The 24,673-nt window shown below is 47.3% G+C and overlaps 1 protein-coding gene across 1 annotated transcript in view; it reads right to left on the reverse strand.

The window, feature by feature from the left end:
* Positions 1-7,481: 7,481 nt before the first annotated feature.
* Positions 7,482-24,673, reverse strand: part of PARP1 (poly(ADP-ribose) polymerase 1) — a 44,278-nt gene continuing 27,086 nt past the window's right edge. Inside the window, exons 13-23 of the mRNA XM_066381405.1 lie at positions 22,067-22,262; positions 18,827-18,955; positions 15,781-15,864; positions 14,209-14,331; positions 13,490-13,618; positions 11,592-11,690; positions 10,980-11,132; positions 9,833-9,960; positions 9,032-9,093; positions 8,326-8,440; positions 7,482-8,042 (exon numbers count right to left, since the gene is read on the reverse strand). Of these exons, the coding sequence (XP_066237502.1) occupies positions 7,961-8,042; positions 8,326-8,440; positions 9,032-9,093; positions 9,833-9,960; positions 10,980-11,132; positions 11,592-11,690; positions 13,490-13,618; positions 14,209-14,331; positions 15,781-15,864; positions 18,827-18,955; positions 22,067-22,262 (1,300 nt within the window). The 3' untranslated portion in view covers positions 7,482-7,960. The remainder of the gene's footprint in view (positions 8,043-8,325; positions 8,441-9,031; positions 9,094-9,832; positions 9,961-10,979; positions 11,133-11,591; positions 11,691-13,489; positions 13,619-14,208; positions 14,332-15,780; positions 15,865-18,826; positions 18,956-22,066; positions 22,263-24,673) is intronic.

The following is a 24,673-nucleotide window of genomic DNA, read 5'->3' on the forward strand; positions in this document are numbered from 1 at the left end:
TGTTACCAAGAACAAAGGAAAAAGACATAGCACAGCAGGGCCTGGGGGTTCACTAGACACAATGCAGCCTAAAGGGGTAGATCCTTGGTGTTAAACAGCCTTCTCAGGGGTCACTTAGGATATGGGGTTTATAATATGAAAGGGAGTTTTGTGGGAACTCTATCATGGGCTTCCCACTGCTCAGGCGCACCAGCAGCCTTCTCCCCTCTGCAAGGCCTGCGCGTGGCCTCTACTCCTCCACCCCCTGGAGGGCTGAGGTGTGGGGCCCACAGATTCCCTTGCTTCCCTCTTTCTTGCTGCTATTAAAAGCCAAACAGGCCCCTTTTCCATTTCAAACGTATTCCTGCTAATCATTACAGGAGCAGGAAACTTTTAATAGTGACAATGTGGAGAAGTTCCTGATGTTCCAGAACCTCACCAGGGTCTTAAGTGTTGGGAACCCCGTTTCACAATTTTCCTCTTATCCTTAATCAGCCAGCAGATCTGACCAACTCCCTCCCCATGGAATCTACTTTTGACTAAGTGGAACTTTTTCTCTATAAAACCCAATTGCCCAGTCAGAAAAGGCAGCCAGTCCTTTGTAAGTGGTTCAGGCAGAAAAATGAGTCAGTTTGTGTCTCTCCAGTGGACAACTGATACCCCAAGGGCAGATGAAGACTGGGCAGTCTTCTTAGAAAGGGAGACCAGTGGCTGCTTGGGGATGATCAGCCTGCCTGTGGTCACGTGCAAGACCTCAAAATACATTAGGTGTGAAAAGGAAACAGTCTGGGAAGAGTCCTAAGACTGAGAACTCTGTGCGGACAGACAGTATTGTATAAGATGGCTATCTTAGAAGGTGTGCCACAAGCCCATTCCCTTCCCCATGAAGGGGCAGTGGGCAGCTTGTCTCCTTGGGTCTGTCTCCCTCCTGGGAAAGACTCAGGACTGACTGTGTGGCAGAAGAGACCGAGAGCATCAGTGCACTGGGGACTGGCTACGCTCCTAGAGATAGTCAGGGCAAGGGACATGTGAGTGACCCGGGGAAGCCCAGCAACACGAAGCTGAAAGCGAATGTTTGGGTGTTAAGACCACAATGGAACTACCAGGTTCAAAAAGCCCAGGAAGAACCTCCTGAAAAGCTGATGAAAGCACACTACAAAAGAGCCAGTGTCACATTCCTGCCAGAGCCAGGTTAGCCAGGCACCCGTGCAGGGAAGACTTTTCCTATTGCCCGGCCTTTGTCCCCTTCCCCCCCTGGAGCCCTGAAACTGGCATGAAACTTGGACAGGAAGTTGAGGCTGAGAAACAGAGGAGGGCAACCGCCTTCCTTTCCCACCATAGGCCTTCAGCCTGAAGCAGGTCCAACCCAGAAAAGGGAGGCGGGGAGTTATGGTAATGCTACATCAACTTCAGAGATTTGACTGGAATCTTAAACTGGGCATTCCAACTGCAGAGTTGAAACTTTGGAATCTTAAGAGTCATTGTGGGTGTGCCTGACCAGGTGGTGGCGCAGTGGATAGAGCGTCGGATTGGGATGCCGAGGACCCAGGTTCGAGACCCCAAGGTCGCCAGCTTGAGCGCAGGCTCATCTGGTTTGAGCAAAAGCTCACCAGCTTGGACCCAAGGTCGCTGACTCCAGCAAGGGGTTACTCAGTCTGCTGAAGGCCCGTGGTCAAGGCACATATGAGAAAGCAATCAATGAACAACTAAGGTGTTGCAACACGCAACAAAAAACTAATGATTGATGCTTCTCATCTCTCCGTTCCTGTCCGTCCGTCTCTGTCTATCCCTCTCTCTGACTCTCTCTCTCTCTGTAAAAAAAAAAAAAAAAAAAAAATTATACATGGAAAAGAAAAAAAAAAAAAGTAAAAAAAAAAAAAAAAAAAAGTCATTGTGGGTGTAAAAGCCCATCTGACTTTTACAAAAGGGAAGAGTCACAGGACCTGACTGCAAACTTTTCTTCCAGTGACTGGTAAGATTACCTCACTGAACAATCTGAAAAGGGCAGCAGGAGAAAAATCAATGGTTTTAATGCCAAATTGTGCTTGTTTAACATACTGTGGATAAGACATGTTTTGTCAAGCATCAGTTAGCTTGGCAGGGGTGTTAGATGTGCTTCCTCAGTTGTTGGGCCAGCCTGGAGATAGTCCCAGCACTGGGCAGAATGTGGGAGGTACCTGAGACCAGGCTTTGGCCCTTGAGAGAGCTCAGAGATTGTCACAGCCATTTGGAGCTGTATCCCAGTGTTCTGGGCACCACCCCAAGAAGGAATGGAATTACCACCAGTACAAATGGAATCAGGCGAAGGATTTTGACTCCAGACAAGCAGGTCAGGATCATCCTCTGGTTAAGTACCCTGAGGTTCACAGCAAAAACACCAAGTTAAGGAGAAAAAGTTGAGCTTGGTTGTCCCTGGGGTGCCTGACAATGGCTTCAGCAGTGTCACTGAGGTTTGTCTTTGAGAATTAGCACTAAGCACTGCCATTGAAACTAAACAATTTTGGACAACTGTTTCTATTTCTGGGATGATTTACATCTTTCTTCACAAAAATCACAGAATGTAAAAGCGGTTGAGGGAGTCTTAGTGATTCTACACAGCTGCGTTTCTGCAAGTCCTTTAACTCATTGGCCACGGAAACTCTGATGACTTCTGTGGACCCACCGCCCAGAAAAGTGCCTGTGCCTAAAATTCTGCACAAACTTCCCAGGGAGTAACATACACTCAGCCATTCTTTTTTTTTTTTTTTTTTTTACAGAGACAGAGTCAGAGAGAGGGATAGACAGGGACAGACAGGAAAGGAGAGAGATGAGAAGCATCAATCATCAGTTTTTCATTGTGACACCTTAGTTGTTCATTGATTGCTCTCTCATATGTGCCTTGACCGTGGGCCTTCAGCAGACTGAGTAACCCCTTGCTCGAGCCAGCGACCTTGGGTCCAACCTGGTGAGCTTTGCTCAAACCAGACGAGCCCGCACTTAAGCTGGCGACCTCAGGGTCTTGAACCTGGGTCTTCCGCATCCCAGTCTGATGCTCTATCCACTGTGCCACCACCTGGTCAAGCCATTCTTGACCCTCTTGGTCCTTAATGGTTGAGCCCAACTCCCCCGAAGAACAGGCTGAAAATACCAAGTTTTCAATGTCCAAGCTCCCTTACAGCTGTCACAGGCATGTGTCCCAGCCTTCACCAATGAGACTCATCCACTGGGTGACGTGGACAGTTTTTCTTCTGGTACAAAAAGAAGTTTGAGGGGTAACTCCTTTTTTCCTGCCTTTGGATGTTCCTTCCAGGAGTCCAGCTGCCATCTTGAAACCATGAAGGAAAGACCGAGAGAAATACTGAGCTGAATTAGCCAATCCTGCTGTCTACTTTTTGACAAGAGATCATGTGTGTCCTTATTACTGGAGCTATTGTTAGTTAGACTTTACTTTTCTTGCAGCTGATTCCCTGATGACCATCAAGTATCTTCTATGAGTTCACAGACTCAGCTTAGGAAGCTGGGAACCTGAATCTGGTCTCCTTATTCTACTGATGTCTTCTTTGGTCTTCAACTTCCCTCAGTGACTAGTCATCAGCTCAGAGAAAGGCAAAAGCAGCTGGAATACAGATCTCCATGCCCCAGTGGGTTCTTCAACTTTCTGGGAGAATTTCACATATGTGATGTGATGAAGAAGGAACATCACTCTGGGAAATACAGGTTCTTAATCTGTTCAACTGCAACCTGTGCTGGGACTTCAGACGTCTCCTCCTCTGAGCCTGTTTCCACATCTGCTTACACCACATAAGGTTGTCATGAGGTTCTTACTGGAATCTGTGGTTAATTTCTTCCTGATCACAGTTCTTCCACAGCATCAAGACAGCCCATCCTCTGAAAGTGGTACAGAGGCTAGATCTTCAGAAGCTAAGGGGCTGGCTTTCTTCTTTCGTGTTGACAAAGCAATGAGAGGTCAGTGTGCCCAGGATACTGAGGACCTGCCACCTGCCTATTATCAGCGAGACCAAAGCAGGAGCCGGTGTCACCATCCGCTTCTCACAGCCCTTCATCAGCAAGGTCTCCTGGATTGTCCTCTGCACCTGGCAGGCTTCATCGCCAGCTGGCTCTATAGTTTGAGCTCTTGTTGGTTCAGAGTAACAAAATTCTTCAAAAATTTTATTTTTGGAATGCCTGTTAAGTCCTAGGCAGACATATAGATCACAACAACTCAGCTTTGTTATTGGCTCCAAACCAAAGGTTGTACACCGGCCTATTCAAATCTAAAAAGCCCTGCCTGGTCTCTGGGTGAGTAGTACTACATGGCTAAAATTAGCTCACCCATCTGCTGAGACAGCAGCTGGGCTATTCTGAGCCCCAGCAGGCTGGCCTGGGAAGTGGGTCTGGGTCTGGGGACAGTGTTGGCAAGTTTGGTCCCTTTGGTCAAAGTGGATGATGGGGAAGGCTGGGAGGATGAGGCCACATGAGGGCGAAGACCAGTGTCACTGTGAGGTTTCACAGGACATTAACAAGGTGGGTGTAAGATGTTAGGTATAGCCAGCCCTAAGCATTTCCTCCCAAGACTGCCCAACAGCTCCCTACTAAGCACAGGATTTTGGTTCTTTGTTCTGCTCTTTCCATTTGTCCTGGTCTGGCTGAGAATTACTGAGGGTATATCAAGGTCAGGAACTATGCTAAGTACTTTATAGAGATTAGCACTCCTCAGAACAACTCAGCCAAGAGATTTCAGGGATTCAGGATGGTCTGATTCATCTTTCTGCAGTCAGAGAGGCCTGGCTGAAAGGACATGACTGGGAGCCTGGCTCCAAGGACCCTGGGAATACAGGCGTTCTCTCTTTTGGTGCCTGACCTCTGCTGCCCCAAGCTGAGAGGGGTGTTGGGGGACATGCAGCAGTATCTCTCACAGAGTAACTCTTCTTATAACCTAGATCACCTACTTTAGAGACTAGTAAACAATGAGAAAACTGGCACTGCTCTCTTAAACCAGAAAAAAGGGCAAACAGAGGCCGCTGTCTGACCTTCCAGGCAGGGAAGAAATGGCAGAAGCGAGGAGGCCGTGGGATGCTCTCACTGCACCGAACCTCACCAGACCAGCTGTCAGCCCCAACTAAATCACAATGAGAAAGGTTCTCCCCGAACAAGTGGTGAAAATACCATTCCTTAAAATAAATGTATAAATAAATCCCAATCTTTTAAGAGTTAAAACACAGAATTTAAGGCAAAAGAAGCGACACCACTTTGAGAAATACAAAATCCTGAAGGTACCTAGGTGACATTGGCATATATAATAAAACCAGCCCAACAGGTTGAAGATAAACCACTGCTACTATTCAGATCTCCATAGTGAGAAGACACAAGGTTTCTGGAGGTCAAAAGCCAAGGCACCTCGCAGGCTTTCAGTGTGACTACTTAACAGGGTGTGCACCATGCATACCACTGAGTTTCACCCAGGGAACTGTCTGAAAGCAGTGCTGAGGTTTACCCCAACGTGGAGTTCCAGACAAACTTCTTTACGGTAGCTTCAAACATGCCCTGGGATGCCTCAGGAGCTGCTTTCCACCCCCAACAGGGCCACATTGGACATGCAGCAAAATAACGGCCAATGCAAAAGCATTGGTTAACACACTGAAGCAACGTGTGGTGCATCTGCTCAGGATGTTTAAACCATGTGAATGGCTGCTGTGCGGAACACTGCGCCCTGAAACATGAGCCGCTGCTGCTGGCCAAGGGCACTTGCAGGCACAGGCGGGAGGACGGCGATTCACCAGGAGGCAGAGGGCCACACCTGTCTCTCATCCAGCACACTATTTCTGTGCAGTCTTATTTTTTTAATTTTAAAATTGACTGCATACATTTCAGCTGTATTCTCAGATAGGACTTGAAATTTTTAAAAAAGAAAACCATGCCTGACCAGGAGGTGATGCAGTGGATAGAGCATCAAACTGGGATGTAGAGGACCTGGGTTTGAGACCCTAAGGTCGCCAGCTTGAGCGTGGGCTCATCGGGTTTGAGCAAGGATCCCCAGCTTGAGTCCAAGGTCGCTGTCTCGAGCAAGGGGTCACTCGGTCTGCTGTAGCCCCCTGGTCAAGGCACATATGAGAAATCAATCAATGAGCAACTAAGGAGCCGCAATGAAGAATTGATGCTTCTCATCTCTCTCCCTTCCTGTCTGTCTGCCTGTCTCTGCATTAAAAAAAAAAAAGAAAACAGGAATACAGACACATAGTATGGTAGGTTCCCTCTTAGAAAAAAAACCACATGGAATCAGAAATGTGGATTTCTCTTTAATCACCCCAGCCTGAAATTATTTTGTTTCATCAGGTACTGTAAGTAATTAATTGCCTCTGATGGGAAAGGGGGGGGGCAAAGAATATAGAGTATTCAGGATCCAGGGAGACTGAGAACCTATTGAATGGCTGGCTAATCAGGTGGGGGTGTGTGTGCTAAGCATTTTCATAAAAATTAAGGACACTGAAAAGGACAAAAATTCCAGTTTTTAAGTTGATTTGCTGCGTTTCTGTATCTGAAATCTGACACTTTAATTTGGGTTTGTATAGCCCTCACATTAACTGCATGAAGTCACAAACATGGCTGCTATACAGCACAGCCATAGCTCAAAAATGGCACCTGTGGTTATAACCACTCATACGCAACTCAATTCAGAGAAAACGCGTTTTTCTTCTTTCCCGTCTAGAATGATATATCCTTTGTCTCCTGTGCCAAAAATCCAGTGTAGCTTTTGGGTTTGAGACAACAGCTCACTCTGCTGCCTTCTCTTGCCTGTGACTCTACCTTCAGGCCCACACTTCCTATTCCCTTTCTGAAAAAGGCCAAAAGTGACAGAAGATACCACCCTGGCTTTCCAGGAATGTAACTAAACATTAAAGCGTCACTGTCGGACAGCAGTACTATGAGGTAACACGGCATGTACGGTACATGTAAAATACTACTTCACAGAACAGAACAATATGCTGACACGAGCTTATCACCACAATGTGTCTGAACAGCTGAAGCGAAGTGCCTTCTGGGGTTTGGTGTTTGGTTTTATGATACGCAGATGGGACAATGTCCTGGCTGCCACCTGGCATACTCTGGGGTTTCACAGATATGGATACAACTTACCGTAGTCTTTGTGGACCTTGCACTGAGAAGACTAACCACATCCCTAGTCAGACCAAACACACAATACACAAATACAGAAGCTACCTGCATATTAGTTGGGTATTATTAGCCCTTGGGTATATCAGCAATATAGTTTTAATTTGGAAGACAAAACTACTCATAGGGAAGTTGAGAATTTCAAATGCAACTTAATTTACTGTACTACATATTCTGAGTATTTCCACATTCAAGTGTCTCTAGAAAAGGGAAGCACCTTTTGTTTCTAAGTATAAGAAACTGTTAATGGTCTTCCTTTTGGTTTCCCTGAAGCCCCTCACCAAACAAACAAACAAACACCTCCAAAAGCTAAAATGGTGACAATAAATGTAAAATAATAAAGAAAATCTACATAGTATGAAATTAGTTTTTATTTTTACCTCAAAATAAATGCTTAACATTTTTCTAAAACCAAAACTAAAAATGAACACTTAGAAGTAAGGGTGGAAGATGTTATTTTCCTTTCTTGGGGAAACCAGTATGTAAGAAGCTCTAACGTGGCTTTGGTTCTTTCCTTAGGACTAGTCCAGACAAAACTCCTGCCTCTCCCCAATTTCTCCTCTATTGTCAGTTGTACCTACCAGGGTATGGCTGGCAGGGAAAAAAAGCAACAACCCCAAATAACACCCCCCGACAAACTTGAACAATGAATTTGAAAAGTTGGGGGAAAAAAATCACTTAACATGTGACCAAAGTGTTCAAATCTTTCTAAGGTTCAGTGGAGGTATGCCCTCAGCAACCCAGCCGGGGCCTTTGCCTGGTCGCTCAGCACAAAGCACACCAAGCAAATTCATACCAGAGCCACTGGGCTATGACTCGGCCACACGTCAGTTCACCACAGGGACGTCTTGAAGTTGAATTTCAGCTTCAGCAGATACTTGAGATTCACCTGAGCAGTGTCGTAGACAATGTACCTGGGGGTGTGTGTCAAGGAGCACATGGTTTCACTGTGGGGACTGGGCATGCCGCCCCCACGATGGCAGAATGCTTGGGCTGGGCACACCCTGTGTGGGGCTCGTACAGGGCACGTCAGGTCTCTCACCAGGTAAAGAGAGGAGCAGTGAGGGAACCACCTGCCACAAGACCCATTAAAGGAGAGTCTCTATCCAGCTTTCCCCGGGTTAACTGGCTGCACAGGTGACTCCAGAGCCCCAGAACATGCCTCCAGGCTCACACCACCCGCCTGGGAAAGGATACTCATTATACAGCAGACAGGTGTCGTTTACACCAGATGGAATCCCCGTCCCGAGAGGAACCTCCACACCATCCAGGGTAATACTAGCTGAAGGGTCAGGGGTAGTCTTGCCCAGACCTGCAAAAACAGAAGGTCAGTGAAATGAATTGCAAGAACAGATGTTGAAAAGTATCCAGAGATGACATCCATTTATGTTGAGTCTGTGTGTCCATTGTACAGACATACAAAATCTATAATCTTTATTCCACATATAACACTGTAGGTTATAAATCAAACTCCCAGGACACCAGCCTTAAGTGACTTTAATAAGAACAATGCACACTGCACTCCCCCCACCCATCATATTTCTGCTAAGCCCAATTCCAAAACAGTCCCTTGAACCAGGCAGTTGGGGCTCCTAACTCATCAGGTTCTACAGGCTCCGCAATCCAAGATGCTTCAGGTGCCACTAGGTCCCAGGAGGTCTGCCAGCGCTGGAGCTAAGAATCAGGTTAAAATGTAACACCAAGGTACCTAGTTACTGGTGCTCAAACCAAGACTCTCCCCATGGTATTATGACACTAGCTGAAGCCACAGAGAAAGAGACTTATTAAATGAATCTCTAGCTGTCTAACAGCCACAGGATTGCAGCCTTTTGGGGAATGAAAGCTCCCTCCGGCGCCATCCAGGATGACTGGGAATATAGCAGCAGCTTTGGAAACACATTACCTTTGACACTGTGCTTGCCCTTCGGTAACTTGCTGATGTGCAAAGCATGCTTCAGCTCATACCTATTCAAGAGAAGACAGTCTCAGAAGATCTTCCAGGGGCACAGAGCTCTTCTGATTTGCATAACAAGGTTAAGTGAGAGGGTGAGATGAACTCCAGAGGACCCAGTCCACTTCACTGCTAGGAGCGCCCTCCTACTCTCACTTTAGAAGCTGAAGGTGCAGCTGTTATTGAACAGTTCGGGCCAATGATCACTGCTTCGGAGCCACTTTCAAGTTAAGATCCTTTTTAAAGGTGTGGCCAGCCACTCGGGAGGTTTATGTCCAGTCTATGATCCTCAGACCCCTGGTCTAGTGCAGAAAGCTGGTTTTTGTGTGTGTGTGTGGAGGGGTTATAGTTGACGGGATCAACATGGACCCAATCCAAGCCAGACCAGTTAGATTTTCTCTGTGGGGCATGTAAAACTGGGATCGATTCCAGTTCAATCCAAATTGGTCTCCAAACATCAGCGGGGTAGGGACTTTGCGCAAGTCAACCTCTCTGCTTCCCAGTCCCTGGAAAGAATGAACACGGCCAGTTCCTGAGGCCTGGCTGTACCCATCCTTGGGTTTGGTAAAGCCTTCCTCTATTGCCCTGTTCACTTCACTTAAATTGGTTTCTGCTACCCACCACCTAACTGCTGGGTCCTGAATTATGGAGGGAATTGCCAGGGTCACCTCAGCCAAGGAGAGCACTCCTTCCTAGAGCCCACCCCTTCCATCCCCACCAAGTGCCACCGGCCCCAAAGCCAGGCATACTCACATGTTTCCAAGGGCAACTTCTCCCAAGAGGATCAAGCCTATTTGATCTCCCTGAGATGTGCGGCAGTAGTTGGCACTCTTGGAGACCATGTCAGCAAAATAGATTCCTTTGCCAAACATGTATCCTGTCTGGAAGGTTGGAAAAGGGACAGTTGAAAACTTTCTATGGGAAATTAGCAGCTCCACCTCATACAGAGTGCCAATGAGCCAGGTGCCAACCTGTGTTGCAACAGCCACTTTCAGTTTCTTCAGTGCCCCCAGCAGGCATCGAGGCCTGACCCCCTGGTCACCTGTTCAGGTTCCCAGGTCTGCCAGGTACTGAGGGGCCACAAGAAGGACTTAATCTCGCTGGACACTATCTTTTTTCTCTGGGGAAAAGAACTTCATGAGCTGTCGTGAAAATTAAATGGGTTTTAATAAACGCTGGTTAAACTAGAACCTGGTGCATATAAACACCCAATAAATGCTGGCTTTTATTTTTATTCCCTCTTGTAAGTGAAACATGAGGTTCAGAGGTTAGGTCACTTGCCCAGGTTATTAAACCTCTTCGCACAGCACCAGCGAGTCATTAAACCTTTTCGCTTCCCAGTTTTTATAACTCTAAAATGAGAGGCTTTTAAGATCACGTCTAAGTTCCTGTCTAGCTGGTCACTTGTAGTCCAATAGGTGACGTAACAACCCCTCATGTCTGGACAGGGTCCTCTTCATTTACTCCATATTCTTCTAAAAAAGACCAGGGACTCACGGAGCACATCAGCTGGGAAGGGCACAGGCAGGTAGGAGCTCAGCCTGGCCCATGGCCAACGTCTATTCTCTGCACACCAACACCCTAATCAGCACTCACAACAGGACCTGGACACTTCACTTCTCCTGTTGCAGAAGCTATGCTCAGTATGTGTGCCATCACAGAGTCTGGGTTGGGAGAATGAGGGAGAAGGAACGACAGCATGTGCTGTGCTGAGGGCCTGGAGAGGGATGCCCAGCAACAGCCACCTGTCAGCCAAGCTGCGCCACCACCTACACCTTTAAACAAGGCCTCTGACTCACTGGGGCACCTGCGCTTCTCACCTAAGTATCTGTAAGCACCTATGGAGCCAACTGCAGAGACAGGCACTGCCCACCCTGCACTCTCCAGGCCTGGCACGTACCACAGGTGCTTCCGGTGGGGCGATCCGGAGACCCTGGGACAGGATCCCAGCAAAGTTGGTGGTTCTAGACCCGTGCCACAACAACTTCCGGTTATGCAGCTGCTTGAATGGCTTGTAGCGCTGGTTCTCCCCTTCACGCTCAATCTTAAAGATCTGGTTGGAATGACAGAGACAAAGGAAGCCATTTATTAGTCTGGTTAACCCAAGGACCTGACCAGATACAGGAGAACTAACTAGTTGCCTCTAGAACTAGAAAACCTAACAGAACTTGGAGTACGTAAGGCTGCAATGGAGCACCTGACTAGTCAAGGAGAAACTAGCTATGAAAATGATTACTAGGTGCAGCAGAAGTACACCTGAGGCACTTTATTTTGGATCTCTGACAATACTTTGAGTCTAAAACCAGGCTTTAGGACAGGAAATGTCCTTTATAAAAAAATAAAGTCATCCAAACTGTAAGAATTCTCATTTTTTGGTTCAACAAATAAACTAGTCACTTCCTCCAGTTATTTCAAGCAAAGTAAACTGCTCTTTTCTACCCAGGCCCAGGTTGGAGGCGGGAGCAAGAGCTGGCAGAGGGTGGGGGGGGGGGGGAGAAGAAGAGACTCTTACCTCGACAACTTTCAAGTCATATGCATTGTGTGTAGTCGCATGAGTGTTCTTCACATATTTCCTGATGATTTTGGCTTCCTCGGAATCTTTGTCCACTACCTATGAGAAGGACGTCTTGGAATTAGAGCAAGGGAGACCCCAGGAGAGCTACACAGAGGTGGGAAAACAGTCACAGGCTCAGCTGATGCACAGATCACACCACAGCTCTCATTGAAGCCCAAAAGGGACCAAGAGCCCATGTCCCAGAGCTGGGGAGATCCCAGACAGTGGTCCCAGTTCCTTGGGCATCATCTTTTCTGGGCTCTGAGGAAAGCAAGACATCTGGAGTTCCCTGTGAACAGAGAGTTTTCAGAACAAGGAGCCAGCTCCCAGGTAACAGTGCAGTTTACGGGGTTAAAACATTTGAGTCTCGAGACGCTCCCCAGCCAAGACTTGAAATCAAAAGTGGCAGAGTTCTGGTCAACTGTATGAATTCTGATGATGGAGTGGAGGCTCCATCTCTTGGCTTCTCAGAACCATGCACACTGTGGCTCAGAGCATACACCCACTAACTACCCATCAACTAGTTAATGTAATCTGTGCCCAACATACAAGAGTGTGCTATGGGAAAGGCCATATCCTATTTTCATGTTCTTATCTAAAGTTCTGAAAATCTAGGAATTCTGCTCTTCCAGTCTCTTAATTAAAAGGCTTCAGAATTATAATTGGAAACAATAACAACACTTTCACAAAGTACCAATCCCATAGTATTCCCACCATGAAGGTGCTCCTAGTGGCAAAACAGATGACATTTGGTGTCTTACCCTGCTCGGACCAACACACACATGCTCTGTCCTAAGCAAGGAGCAAAGGCTCTTTTTAGGGATATAAACACATCCAACTAGGCTCACCAGACTCTGAATCCTGTAATCCTGCAGGGAAAGACATGGGCTGAGGAATGAGGCACACGGGAGATGAGACCAGGCTCAAGGTTAGGGCAAGCTAGGAATTGAGACAAAAATTTCTCCTCTGGCCCTGGCTGACTGGCTCAGTGGTAGAGCATCGGCCTGGCATGTGGATGTCCCTCTTGGCCAGGGCACACAGAAGCATCCATCTGCTTCTCCACCCCTCCTCCCCTCTCTCTTTGTCCCCACTCCTGCAAACATGGCTTGATTGGAGCAAGTTGGCTCTGGGTGCTGATGATGGCTTCATGGCCTTGCCTCAGGTGCCAGGAAGAGCTTAGTTGCTGAGCCACAGAACACCACCCCAGATGGGTAGAGCACTGTCCCCTAGTGGGCTTGCTGGGTGGATCCCGGTCAGGGCGCATGTGGGAGTCTGTCTGCCTCCCCTCCTCTCACTTAAAAAAAAAACACACAACACACAACAAAACTTCTCCTTTGGTTAGCCCAGGCAGGGGGATTTGTGATTTCTGCCTAAGCCTCCCATGCAGAAGTTCAAGGACCCTATGAGTCAAGAAGGGTATTTCAACTGGAGGATATGAACCCAGGCATTATATTTTTATTACAGCTGCCATCATTTCAGCTACTACTGAAATGGGATGCCAGTAACAAACATTTTAGGGTTCCTGTTGTAATAGTCTCCAAACACAGAGATCCTCTCCAGATTAAGGGAAAAAGACCTTCCTGTGAGGTTCCCCAGAAACCAGTCCAGTCTCTATACCAAACTGAGGACCTGGCTTAGAAGCCTACCTACCTTTGCAGACAAGGTGCTTATTTGAAGGTGAAACACTCTGAGGTTCTCAAAGGACCACCAACAGCAACTGGAATGTGCCAGAAAGGCAAATTCATAGCCCCAGCTGTTTTGGGAAGCTCTCCAGGAGACCCTGACACACATTTAAGTTTGGGGACAACTCTTGGGATAAGCTGTTAGAATGCTTCAGAAAGGGTGGGCCCTGTTACCTTAATGTCAGTTTTGAGCTTCTCATAGTTGACATCAATTGGGTCCTTGCTGCTATCATCAGACCCAACCCTGAGCAGACTGTAGGCCACCTCGATGTCTAGCAGGTTGTCCAGCATTTCTACTTTGGCCTAGAGGAACAAATGAAAACCCTAAGCTAGGTATCAATGTGAGGGAGAGACTCGCCCAGTTTGGGGACAGAAAACATGCATCCAGATAACAGCCCAAATAGGCAGTGCAAGGGGAACTCCCAGTGGATAAGGGACAGACTGTCATCCGTTCACAGTAACACTGAAGGTTTCTTAGAACATTAAGGAGTGCTCCCCATGGGAGAGGCGAGAGCTGTGAGCCTGTGGTGAGACCAGATTCTCCTCTTGCGCATGCTGGTGACAGGTGGGCACTTATCACTAGCTCCCTTGTGAGGCAGGGAGGGAATCCAGGGAGGAAGATGCTATTACGAGGCTCTTCTGCTCCCGGTGCTCTTTTCCTCAGACTGATGAGGAGGAGCAAGTGAGAAAAAACCATCTGTTCTGCCTTAGTCTGTCTCAGCTGGTTTGGGTAGAAACCCCACTTAAAAATGGTAACAACAAAGAAGTGTCCCTCCCAGAACTTGCCCCCTGCCCTTAGGGACTATGATGTGGAGAGGGAGTCACAGGGGGCAATCCCTGAGCAGCACCACAGCCCAGCAGACCCGAGGGTCCCTCCTGGACCCCTGTGCTACCTGCACACTGTCTGCGTTGCTCAGAAGTGGAGGCTTCTTCATCCCAAAGTCGTGGGGGATCAATGTGTAGAAGCGATTCGAGAGGTCCAGGATCTGGGCGTCACTGCTGCCCTGGGACAAGGCCTTTAGGGGAGGGGACAGACGGGACAGAGGCTGAGGCAGCGGCTCCGAGCCCCCAGCACATGACCGAGCTTTCTTCTCTAGAAGAAAGATGCTGCAGCGGAGCCCCGACGTAAACCAGTGTGTGCATGAGCCAGCAAATGCAGGGAAATTTCCAAGACGACCACCTTCCTGTTGGTGTCACACCACCCTACAGCGGCAGGAGCCCCATTCTCAAACTGTGGGGCTCAGTACACAATCAGCTTCCCATAACATTCCATTTGTACAAACCTGTGGAGTTATAGATCCACTACGCAAAATGTTAACTGTAGCATCTAGGTGGTGAGCTCATGGGAATGTTCTAAAATTCTTTCAACTTTTTGTATGTTTAAAGCTTTTCATAATAATAGGGGGTAATAAACATGCTATAAAATTCAGCCCGGTCCCTTTCATCCACTGAACTTCATCTTTAAGGCAGAAAATTTATTTCAGGAGGTTCAGTTGGCTAGGTACATAAGGGTTAAGTTCCCCTTATGTGTGTCCCTGCCACATTGACAATTAGTGCTCCATATGCAAAAGGTGTTGAATAAATACAGAAATGGAGGAGCCGCACCACAGGATACTGCATACTTGGCAGATATCCTAGGTGGACTAAGGATGGTAGAGGGACAGTGAGTTGACACCCTGAAGGCCTGAAGCTGCAAGTCGGCTTCTCAAGGGTACACTGGCCTTCTGTCTGCTGCAGTCTGCTCTGTGCAATGGATGAGGAGGCTGTCCTAGTCCTTCTACCTGGGACTCTGTGATAGGGAGAGCCTGTGCTGAGGAGAGACGTTCACATCTCAGCCGGTGTGGAACTTGGAAAAGAGGCCCTGTGTGACACTAGAGCTAAGCGGATTTAACTGCTACATTTCAGGGCCTCTACTCCAGCTCCAGCCAGAAAGCCCACTTTCCTGGACCAACTTCAGCTTCCTATGTGCTTTTCTTCCTTCACAAGCCAAGCCTGCTCTGCCACCCCCAAGAACGAGGGGAAGCCTACAGGCTGTGCCTGGCCTGAAGGCTCTGTGATGGAGGCATTAAGGAAAGTAAGACATTATTTAGCTTTCTACTTGATGACTTCCTAGTAACAATAAAATAAATTCAGCCTAACTCTTAAGGACACACAAAATAAAAACAACAGGTTTTTATAAGGTAGAAGAACCAAATTGCTCAAGTTTACAGGAGGTTTATTACATATCTGATCACGGAAAACACTGTTAATTCATTGTTGTGATCAATCATCTTTTGCTAGTGGCAGTGCTCATCACACTTGCTGAATTGAAAAAAATCGAAATCAACATGAATTGTGGTCCAGTTTGTCCATTAACCCGGAAGAAATGTGCCGCCACACCCCCAGATGAGGGGTCAGGCAGGGGAGGCTGACCCAGGAGACCCACTGGGCAGCTGTGACAGAGCAAGGGTCGGCCCCTCACTTACCTGCTGGACCTCACTGAGGATTGAGTATGCCGCCTGGATCTGCCTTTTGCTCAGCTTCCCCAAGGGCATCTTCTGGAGGTCAATCTGAGGAGATAGGGGAGTTCCCCTTTGAAAGGCAGGCACCGTGCACCATGGTGATGGGAGAGGTGGACCAATCCCCCTTCTCAGGCCTCTTGGACCCTGAGGGAAGCAGTCAGGAGGCTGCCTGGTCTCCCTGAGGAGACACAGTGATCCAACTCCACAGGCTGCAGCCTGACCCCACTGCAGGGGCCGAGAGACCATGAGAAGATTCTTGCTACTTCATGTGTGGTCTGAATAAGCCAACCAGGGCTCTCCTTCCCGAGTTCACCGTGAAATAGCCCAGCACTTTCAGAAGTACAGCATAATTCCCAACTAATGCCGAAGTGAGGATCAGGGCAAGCCCAGGTGGCTGGCCATGGGGTCTCAGAGCCAAGGCAGTCCCCAGATGGAAAACAACCATGAAGTGGTGAAAATTATTTTTTTTAAAGAGCACGCTCTTGAATGTACATATTTATATCAAGCTGACAGTGTCTTTTTCAAATCAGTCATCCCAACAGGTAAAAACATTCATTTTGACAATACTACTTGTGCTTACACCATCCTGGGAACTACAAATATTGATCAACTTACGACCTATACAACTTACAACCATTCAACTTTATGACCACAATCGCTAGCCACGACTGCTCCACATCTGGCAGTGCAAGCATTGCCCAGCTGGGCGTACGACAGTGCAGACCAGCTTCTGGCAGCACTACCATCTCCGCGTGCACCACTTCAACTGTTATCCCAGACTCAGTACAGCAATTTGTGTTTTGTGTCTTGGATATTTTTCATCAAATCCATCCCAAGATGTCTACTAAGAGGAAATTGTCTTTGCAAATGTAAAACCAGTTAGTTGTACCGGTAATGCAGTGTTTTACTTAAACCTGACGAATGTAAAAATAAGAAATAAAATAGTGTAGAGATGATACAAATGACATAAAATGAACAAAGAAAATTATGATATGTAACAATAATGAAAGAAAATTATGATAAAATATGACTTAAAGATTTTTATAACATCATTTCACAGTACTGTACATATAGCCTACTCAACTTACAACCAAATCGTGTTACGACCGGTGTGTCGGAACCAATCGTAGTCGTAAGTCGAGCACTAGCTGTACCATTAGAAGTAACAAGCTGGAGTGGTAAAAAGCATGAGGTTTGCAGCCAGAAGACCTGGTCACCAATTACTAGTGGTGCATTCACTTCTAAGCTGCATCTGTAAAACAGGGCTACTTTCCTCAAAAGACACCCACGCCCACTGTGAGTGACCCAGCCTGTACTGCTCACTCAACCTCTTACACAGCTGTGCACTAGACCCCACGCTCTGTATACTGAGACATCGTCTCTGGGGCTATTCCCAGTAGAGCCCTCTGAGCTCCAGGGCCCACACTGCACCATGCTCGTCTTTGCATCTGAGCACCTGCAGTGCCTGGAACAGAGATGAAGCCGAGCAGAGGAACCACGGTGCTGATTTAATTAAATAAGCAGTGATAGCGCTCACAGTTCACCAGGCACCAACTAGAGGCCCGTGATGACGGTGTCCAATAGTTACCACACCCCACGGCACACACGCATCTCTGTAGTCTCAACACTGTCCATTCTGAGGGAGATCTGGTTTCTGGAAAGAGTTAAATAGATGGAGCTACCTGGGGCAAGAAGGTAGGTGACCTGTTTTGAACCAAGAAGATATAATGGAAGAGCAGAGACTTTCAGTATAAATTATAAATTGGCTCTGAAAGCAATTCTAAAGGAGGAACTCCAAAAGATATTCTGACCAAGGGCAGCATGACCACAATGAGAGCACGCAATCGGAAGGCAGCAGTCTTCACTAAGCGCTGTCATTCTGGTGTTTATTTAAAAAAGACCTGGTCTTTTGAACCTGCACCACCCTCAAAACGCATACACAGGCCACAAGAACACAAGGGCTAAATTAACACAAGCCATCTCACTCCTGAAGAACCAAGTCCCGGTACAGCCCTGCGATTGGAGCTGGGGCAGCGGCTCTACTGCAGCTCAGTTTAGGGGTGAAGTGAAAAGTGGGGAGACACCCCGGGGTCCAGGTGCCACACCTGCAGTACAGGGAGGCTTCCAGGGCTGTAGCCCGGGCTCTGGATGGAGCACACACCTTCCCCCTTAGCACCAGTTTGCTCTGGGCTCAGGATTCACCTCCTTATAGGAGTGCCAGGCTCCCCTGCTGGGGACAAAGCTCCCAAGGTTACCTTGATTACCATCTACCTGGTTACCCCAAGCCCATGTGGAGCCCATCAGGCTAGGAGCGGGAATCCTCCTCTCCACACACTCCCACAGACTGCCTGCAGCTTGTTCCAGCGGCAGGGCCCCAACCCTCTTCCTCCTGCAAAACAAGCTACTGGTCCAAGGGAAAACAGCATCAGGACGTCATTTCATAGGAAGAGACTTGGGTCTAATAGCCAAAAACTACAAATTATAGAAAGACCAGAGTATAGGGAGCCGGAAATGATATGTGGGACATTCTGCCCCAGCCAGGAGAGTGGGACTAACCCTACCACCAGGACCCCACCCCATCTAGCTGGGCACCCAACCTCTTCCTAAAAAACAGCAAATGTCAGAAGGTCCCTGCACTTATGCAAAGGGTGGTCACAGCAGTTCTTTACTGAAAGTGGGTTACTTCCCAGACTTGCCAGGACAATTCCGATGGCCTGTTTGGTTGGGCCATAAAGAAGCATGGCTGTAGACCCTATCAAGACAATAAGGAGAAGAGTTCCTGGAGGACCACAAACCCAGGGACAGCTGTCTACAACATGCCCTACATTTCACAGCAAGTCCAACAACCTTTTGCAAGCACTCCAGGCCTCAGCACACCTGCATCTGTCTCAGGCTTAAGGACAGGTAGAGATGCCGAACCCAACAACAGCCACTAAGTTCATCTGCAGCTCAGCATTCCAATCATTGACCCCAGCAAATGTTCACCAATAAAGCAATAAAGCGCACTAACCTCATATTCCACCATGGCTTTCTTCATACTTTCCACATCAAAGATCATCTTAATGAGGTTCTGCACCGGCTTGGGGAGCTTGGACTTGGTGCCAGGGTTTACCGTCAGCTTCTTCACTGCCTCTTCATCCTTTGGGAGAAAAGATACATTACAAAGAAAAAGAAAATCTGTAAGAGACCTGATTAAACAACCCAAAGTGGTATTTGGGGTTTGGGCTGCAGACAGAGGGTACAGAATGACTGGCATCAATCAACAGGGTTTGGGTAGCAGTTGCCAGGAATGTGTGTGTGTCTGTAGAGGGAGCAGACACTTCCGGTGCACCTCCAAGCCCTTTTGGCTACCCCAGATTTATATTCTAGTGAACATCACTGCACCTGGCCCTGAACAGGCTCTTCTGCAGGCATTTACCCTCCCCTCACACCCTCACCACTCCCTGCTCATTGCCTGCCACCCAGGGGTTCCTGGGGTCCTGCATGCGAATTTGCCCAGTGCCTACTTGTGCCCAACCCAGAAATGCTGGGCAGCAATGAGGGTAAACCTTGGATCAAGGGGACACTGGACAAATTCTCCCCCACTTCTCTTGCACTGCCTCATGCCAGGGCCAACTAGACGAACAACTAAATTCATACAGCCTTCTCTAGAATCCTAAGGGATGAGGTAGCCAGTCTCAGGTCCTGCCAGACAGCTTGACAGTGTTAAAAAGTGCATCCTGGCCTGCCCTGTGGTGGTGCAGTGGATAGAGTGTTGACCTGGAACGCTGAGGTCACTGGCTCAAAACCAAGCCCAGTCAAGGCACATATAAGAAACAACTACGAGTTAATGCTTTCTGCTCCTCCCCCTCTTCCTTTCTCTTTCTTCTCCTCTCTAAAATTCTTAAAATAGTGCATCCTAGCATTACCCCTTCCACCCCGCCTCATTCCCCACACCCCCCCCTCCTCCCTGGAACGGCACTACCTAATAACAAATAGCAATAAACTCAACCCCCCAATGTCTGGACAATCCAGGCTAAGACCATGCCTTATTGGAAATGCCTTAACTCTTCTCACTTTTGAACCACATCAGAGCCATATAAATATAGCAGCACTCATATCAAATACCCAAAACTAATCTAAATCTCTAATTGGAGGCAGCTACATTATGTTGTTGGTAAATTATGAATTCTGGCCTCCCACGGGATGGAATTCTATATAGCCTAAGAAATGATTCTCGGCCCTGTCTGGTTGGCTCAGTGGTCGAGTGTCGGCATGGTGTGTGAAAGTCCCGGGTTCAATTTCCGGTCAGGACACACAGGAGAAGCGACCATCTGCTTCTTAGCCCGCCTCCCTTACCCTCCTGCAGCCAAGGGCTTATTGGTTTGAGCCTATGGGCACCAAGGATGGCTCCATGGAGCCTCCGCGTCAGGCGCTATAATAGCTCGGTTGCGAGCATGGCCCCAGGTGGGCAGAACTTCAGCCCTTGATGGGGGTTGCCGGGTGGATCCTGGTTGGGGTGCATATGGGAGTCTATCTCCACTCCTCTCACTTGAAAAAAGAAAAAAAAGAAATGATTCTCTAGATCATTTCTATGATCTCTAGATTAATCATCTCTAGATTAATACAGTAGCCACTGGTTTTGAAATGTGACCAATCCAAATTGAGATGTACTATAATGGTTAAAAATACACCAGATTTTAGCCCTGGCCTGACAGCTCAGTTGATTAGAGCATGATCCCGAAGTACAGAGGTTGTTGGTTCAATTCCCAGTCAAGGGCACATGTAGGAGCAGATCTATGTTCCTTTCTCCCCCCCAACCCCAAATCAACATAATATATATACCAGACTTCAAAGAAAAAAAAAGTAAAATATCTTAATTTTGTTGATATCAACCACATGCTAAAATAACATTTTGGATATAGTGGTTTAAATAAATTACTTATATTAATTTCACTGTTTCTTTTGCTTTTTAAATATAGCTACTAAAAAATTTACTTTTAAGATTTATTGACTTTACAGAGAGAGGAGACAAAGGGGGGGAGTTGAAAAGTATCGACTCAATAGTTGCTTCACTTCAGTTGTTCACTGCTTGCTTGTTGCTTGTCATATGTGCCTTGACCAGGCAAGCCCAGGGTTTCGAACTGGCGACCTCAGCATTCCAGGTCAACACTCTATCCACTGTGCCACCACAGGCCAGGCAAAGGGTAGCTACTAAAATATTTTTAACTGCGTAGTGGTTGCATTTTTTAATTGGATAGCATTGTTCTAGAAGACATAGAGAAACACTCCTAGTACATTAAGGCAAAAAGTAGGTGGTCACTGCACAGTATGTAAGGAAAAGCTCCAATTTTATGCTATGGAAAAAGACCTGTGAGGAAAAGACTGAGAGAGACATATACTATGACTTTAACTGTGGTTAATTCTGGGCTTTTTTGTGCCTTTGTCTTTCTCAACTAGCCTCATAGAATGAGTTGTGAGTGTTTTCTTCCTCTATTTTTTGGAAGAGTCTGTGAAGGACGTGTATTAATTGTTGAACCACTTGGTAGCATTTATCAGTGATGCCATCTGATTCATGGTATGTTTTTTTATTTTTATTTTTTACAGAGACAGAGAGAGAGTCAGAGAGAGGGATAGATAGGGGCAGACAGACAGGAATGAAGAGAGATGAGAAGCATCAATCATCAGTTTTTCGATGCGACACCTTGGTTGTTCATGGATTGCTTTCTCATATGTGCCTTGACCGCGGGCCTTTAGCAGACCGAGGAACCCCTTGCTTGAGGCAGTGACCTTGGGTCCAAGCTGGCGAGCTTTGCTCAAACCAGATGAGCCCGCGCTCAAGCTGGCGACCTTGGGGTCTCGAACCTGGGTCCTTCCACATCCCAGTCCAACACTCTATCCACTGCGCCACCGCCTGGTCAGGCCATGGTATGTTTAAAAAAATGAGCCTGACCAGGTGGTGGCGCAGTGGATAGAGCGTCAAACTGGGACGCAGAGGACCCAGGTTTGAGACCCCAAGATTGCCAGCTTGAGCCCAACGTCGCTGGCTTGAGCAAGAAGTCATTGGCTCGGCTGAAGCCCCCAGTCAAGGCACATATGAGAAAGCAATCAATGAACAACTAAGGTGCCACAACGAAGAATTGAAGGTTCTCATCTCTCTCCCTTCCTGTCTGCCCCTATCTATCCCTCTCTTTCTCTGTCACCAAAAAAAAAAAAAAGGTACACCTTCCTTTTACTATAACTAGACGATGTAAGAGCATTATGTGATTACCTGGCCATAGTCAATCTCCAGTGGGTAGAACTTTTTTGGATGCTTTGTGAAGCTTTCAGAGTGCCAGGCATTTCCGGTTTTCTCTTCATATAATTTTACAAAGTGCTCAACAGCTTCTTCCTTGGATGGCATCTGCTCTAGTTTGTTACTACCAATCACTGTGCCCACGCGGCCCCAGGACCTGAATATCCAGTACCTACGAGGGGGACAAAAGGAGAGGAGGAGCATCAGATACAAATTTGTGAGTTAGCCGGTCACATTTCTGGAGGAGCTTCCCTTCCCTGACATTCCACCTGGGTGAGAAAAAACTGCAAACACTTCAAAATGATCGTGATTGACAAAGAGGAACAAAGAAATTGATACTACAATAAAGGGCCTTTATTTTACTTTGATTGAATTGAGGGTTGGTTATAAGTAAGTACAGTAATAAAAGAATATCCTTTCAAATGGAATATAAAAAGTGCCCAAGAACAGCTTAAGCCTGGACCTGGCAGCCAAGCTTGAGGACCAAATCCTGGGACCCTATAGACCTTTACATAAAAACACCCAATTCTATCCCCCCCCCCCAGAAATACAGCAAATAATCATTTGGAAGTCATGTGTTTAAAGAACTGTAATCATAACATACCCTACAGGTTAAAAAGAACTGGTTCAGTGAGATGTGATGAAACGGGAAGGTTAGCCACCTCAGATCCAGCCATAACTGTTTCCACCTCAATTTAGGGTATGCATCATGGGTACCCTCTAGCTCCTGTTTTGTTAATTTTTCTTTTGGCTAAGTTAATTTTTCTTTTTATTCAGTAAGAAAAGGGGAGGCAGAGACAGACTCCCACATGTGCCCCAACTGGGATCCACCCAGCAAGCCCACCAGTGGCAATGCTCTGCCCATCTGGGGCGCTGCTCTGTTGCAACCAGAGCCATTCTAGCGCCTGAGGCGGAGGCCATGGAGCCGTCCTCAGCACCTGGGGCCAACTTGTTTCAATCAAGTCATGGCTGTGGGGGGGTGGAGTGTGGGGGGGTGGGAGTGGATAAGCAGATGGCACCTCTCCTGTGTACCCTGACCAGGAATCAAACCTGGGATACTGGCCCTGGCTGGTTGGCTCAGCGGTAGAGCGTCGGCCTGGCGTGCAGGGGACCCGGGTTCGATTCCCGGCCAGGGCACATAGGAGAAGCGCCTATTCGCTTCCCCACCCCCCTCCTTCCTCTCTGTCTCTTCCCCTCCCGCAGCCAAGGCTCCACTGGAGCAAAGATGGCCGGTGCACTGGGGATGGCTCCTTGGCCTCTGCCCCAGGCGCTAGAGTGGCTCTGGTCGCGGCAGAGCGTCGCCCCTGGTGGGCGTGCTGGGTGGATCCCGGTCCGGCGCATGCGGGAGTCTGTCTGACTGTCTCTCTCCGTTTCCAGCTTCAGAAAAAAAAACAACAAAACCTGGGATACCCACACACCGGGCCTATGCTCTAACACTGAACCAAACAGCCATAGGCAGTTAATTTTCCTTAGTGGAAGTAATGGGTAAGTTAAATTTTATATCACCATAAGTATAAATATATTAGAAATCCAAATACAAGACTTGTATGTATTTTTAAGGTAAAACTAAAAGTTCAAAGAAAATAATGGACCTCCTACTATTTTCTTGGGCTCTTGCTTACCAGACATATACATTTACTCTGTTGGCTTTTTTTTCTCTGGAAATGTTTTGGAAGACACTACACTACCTTATCCTGAAAAACATTTTCTGACCCAAGAGTCCACAGTACTCTTTCACTCTATAAAAACCAACAAATCCAGGCCACCAGGAAAATGCACACACCCACAAACACCATCAGAATTTCTTGGTGTTGGTGGAAAATTTTAATTTCATTGCCTGTCATTTACTAGACTATGACACTGTGTACTTCGACAAAAACCCTATTCCTTCTGCAGTACAATGTACATCCAGCTTTTGGAAGGCATTATTTTACAAACAAGAAACCATTTTTGACTTTCAAATCTCTGATAAGAGTCGGCAATAAACTAAATGACAGATAAGGTTTATTTCTTCAGAAACTTTTAGCAGCCAATCAAACACGTCGTACTCTTTATGATCACCTCTGATACGAAAGGTATGGTGAAAAGATGAAGAGATGAACTTAAGCCAACTTAAGCCGTGACTGCTTCCAGACTGAGGCTAGCAAGGGCTCCCAGGGGCGGGCTTTAATGCCCTAGGGCTTCCACTACCACAGCGGTTTGCCTTATACTAGTGAACCTTTTTGTTTCCTGGAGTTCCACTGGGTAAATGGTTTTCATGTGCTAAAAAGAAAAGGTCAAGTAGTTTTTTAAAAGTGTCTTTTCACCATTTGAATTCAATGAGTTCCTTCCACACACCTTCCTACCTACATAGAGCTCCCACTCCACGTTGGCTGTAACAGGGACGATCAATCAGTACAGGTGCGCATGGGAAAAGCCAGTCCAGCCCCGCAGCACCCCAGAACTGGCCCTTGCCTCGCTCCATCAGGTTAAAAAAACTAACAAATAAAGCGAACTCGAGCATCTTTTGTAACTGGAGTTTAAAGTAATACTAAAGAGTAAGGTCAGGCCTGACCAGGCGGTGGCACAGTGGATAGAGCGTCG

The sequence above is a fragment of the Saccopteryx leptura genome, chromosome 1 (assembly GCF_036850995.1).
Source record: "Saccopteryx leptura isolate mSacLep1 chromosome 1, mSacLep1_pri_phased_curated, whole genome shotgun sequence".
Classification (NCBI taxonomy): domain Eukaryota; kingdom Metazoa; phylum Chordata; class Mammalia; order Chiroptera; family Emballonuridae; genus Saccopteryx; species Saccopteryx leptura.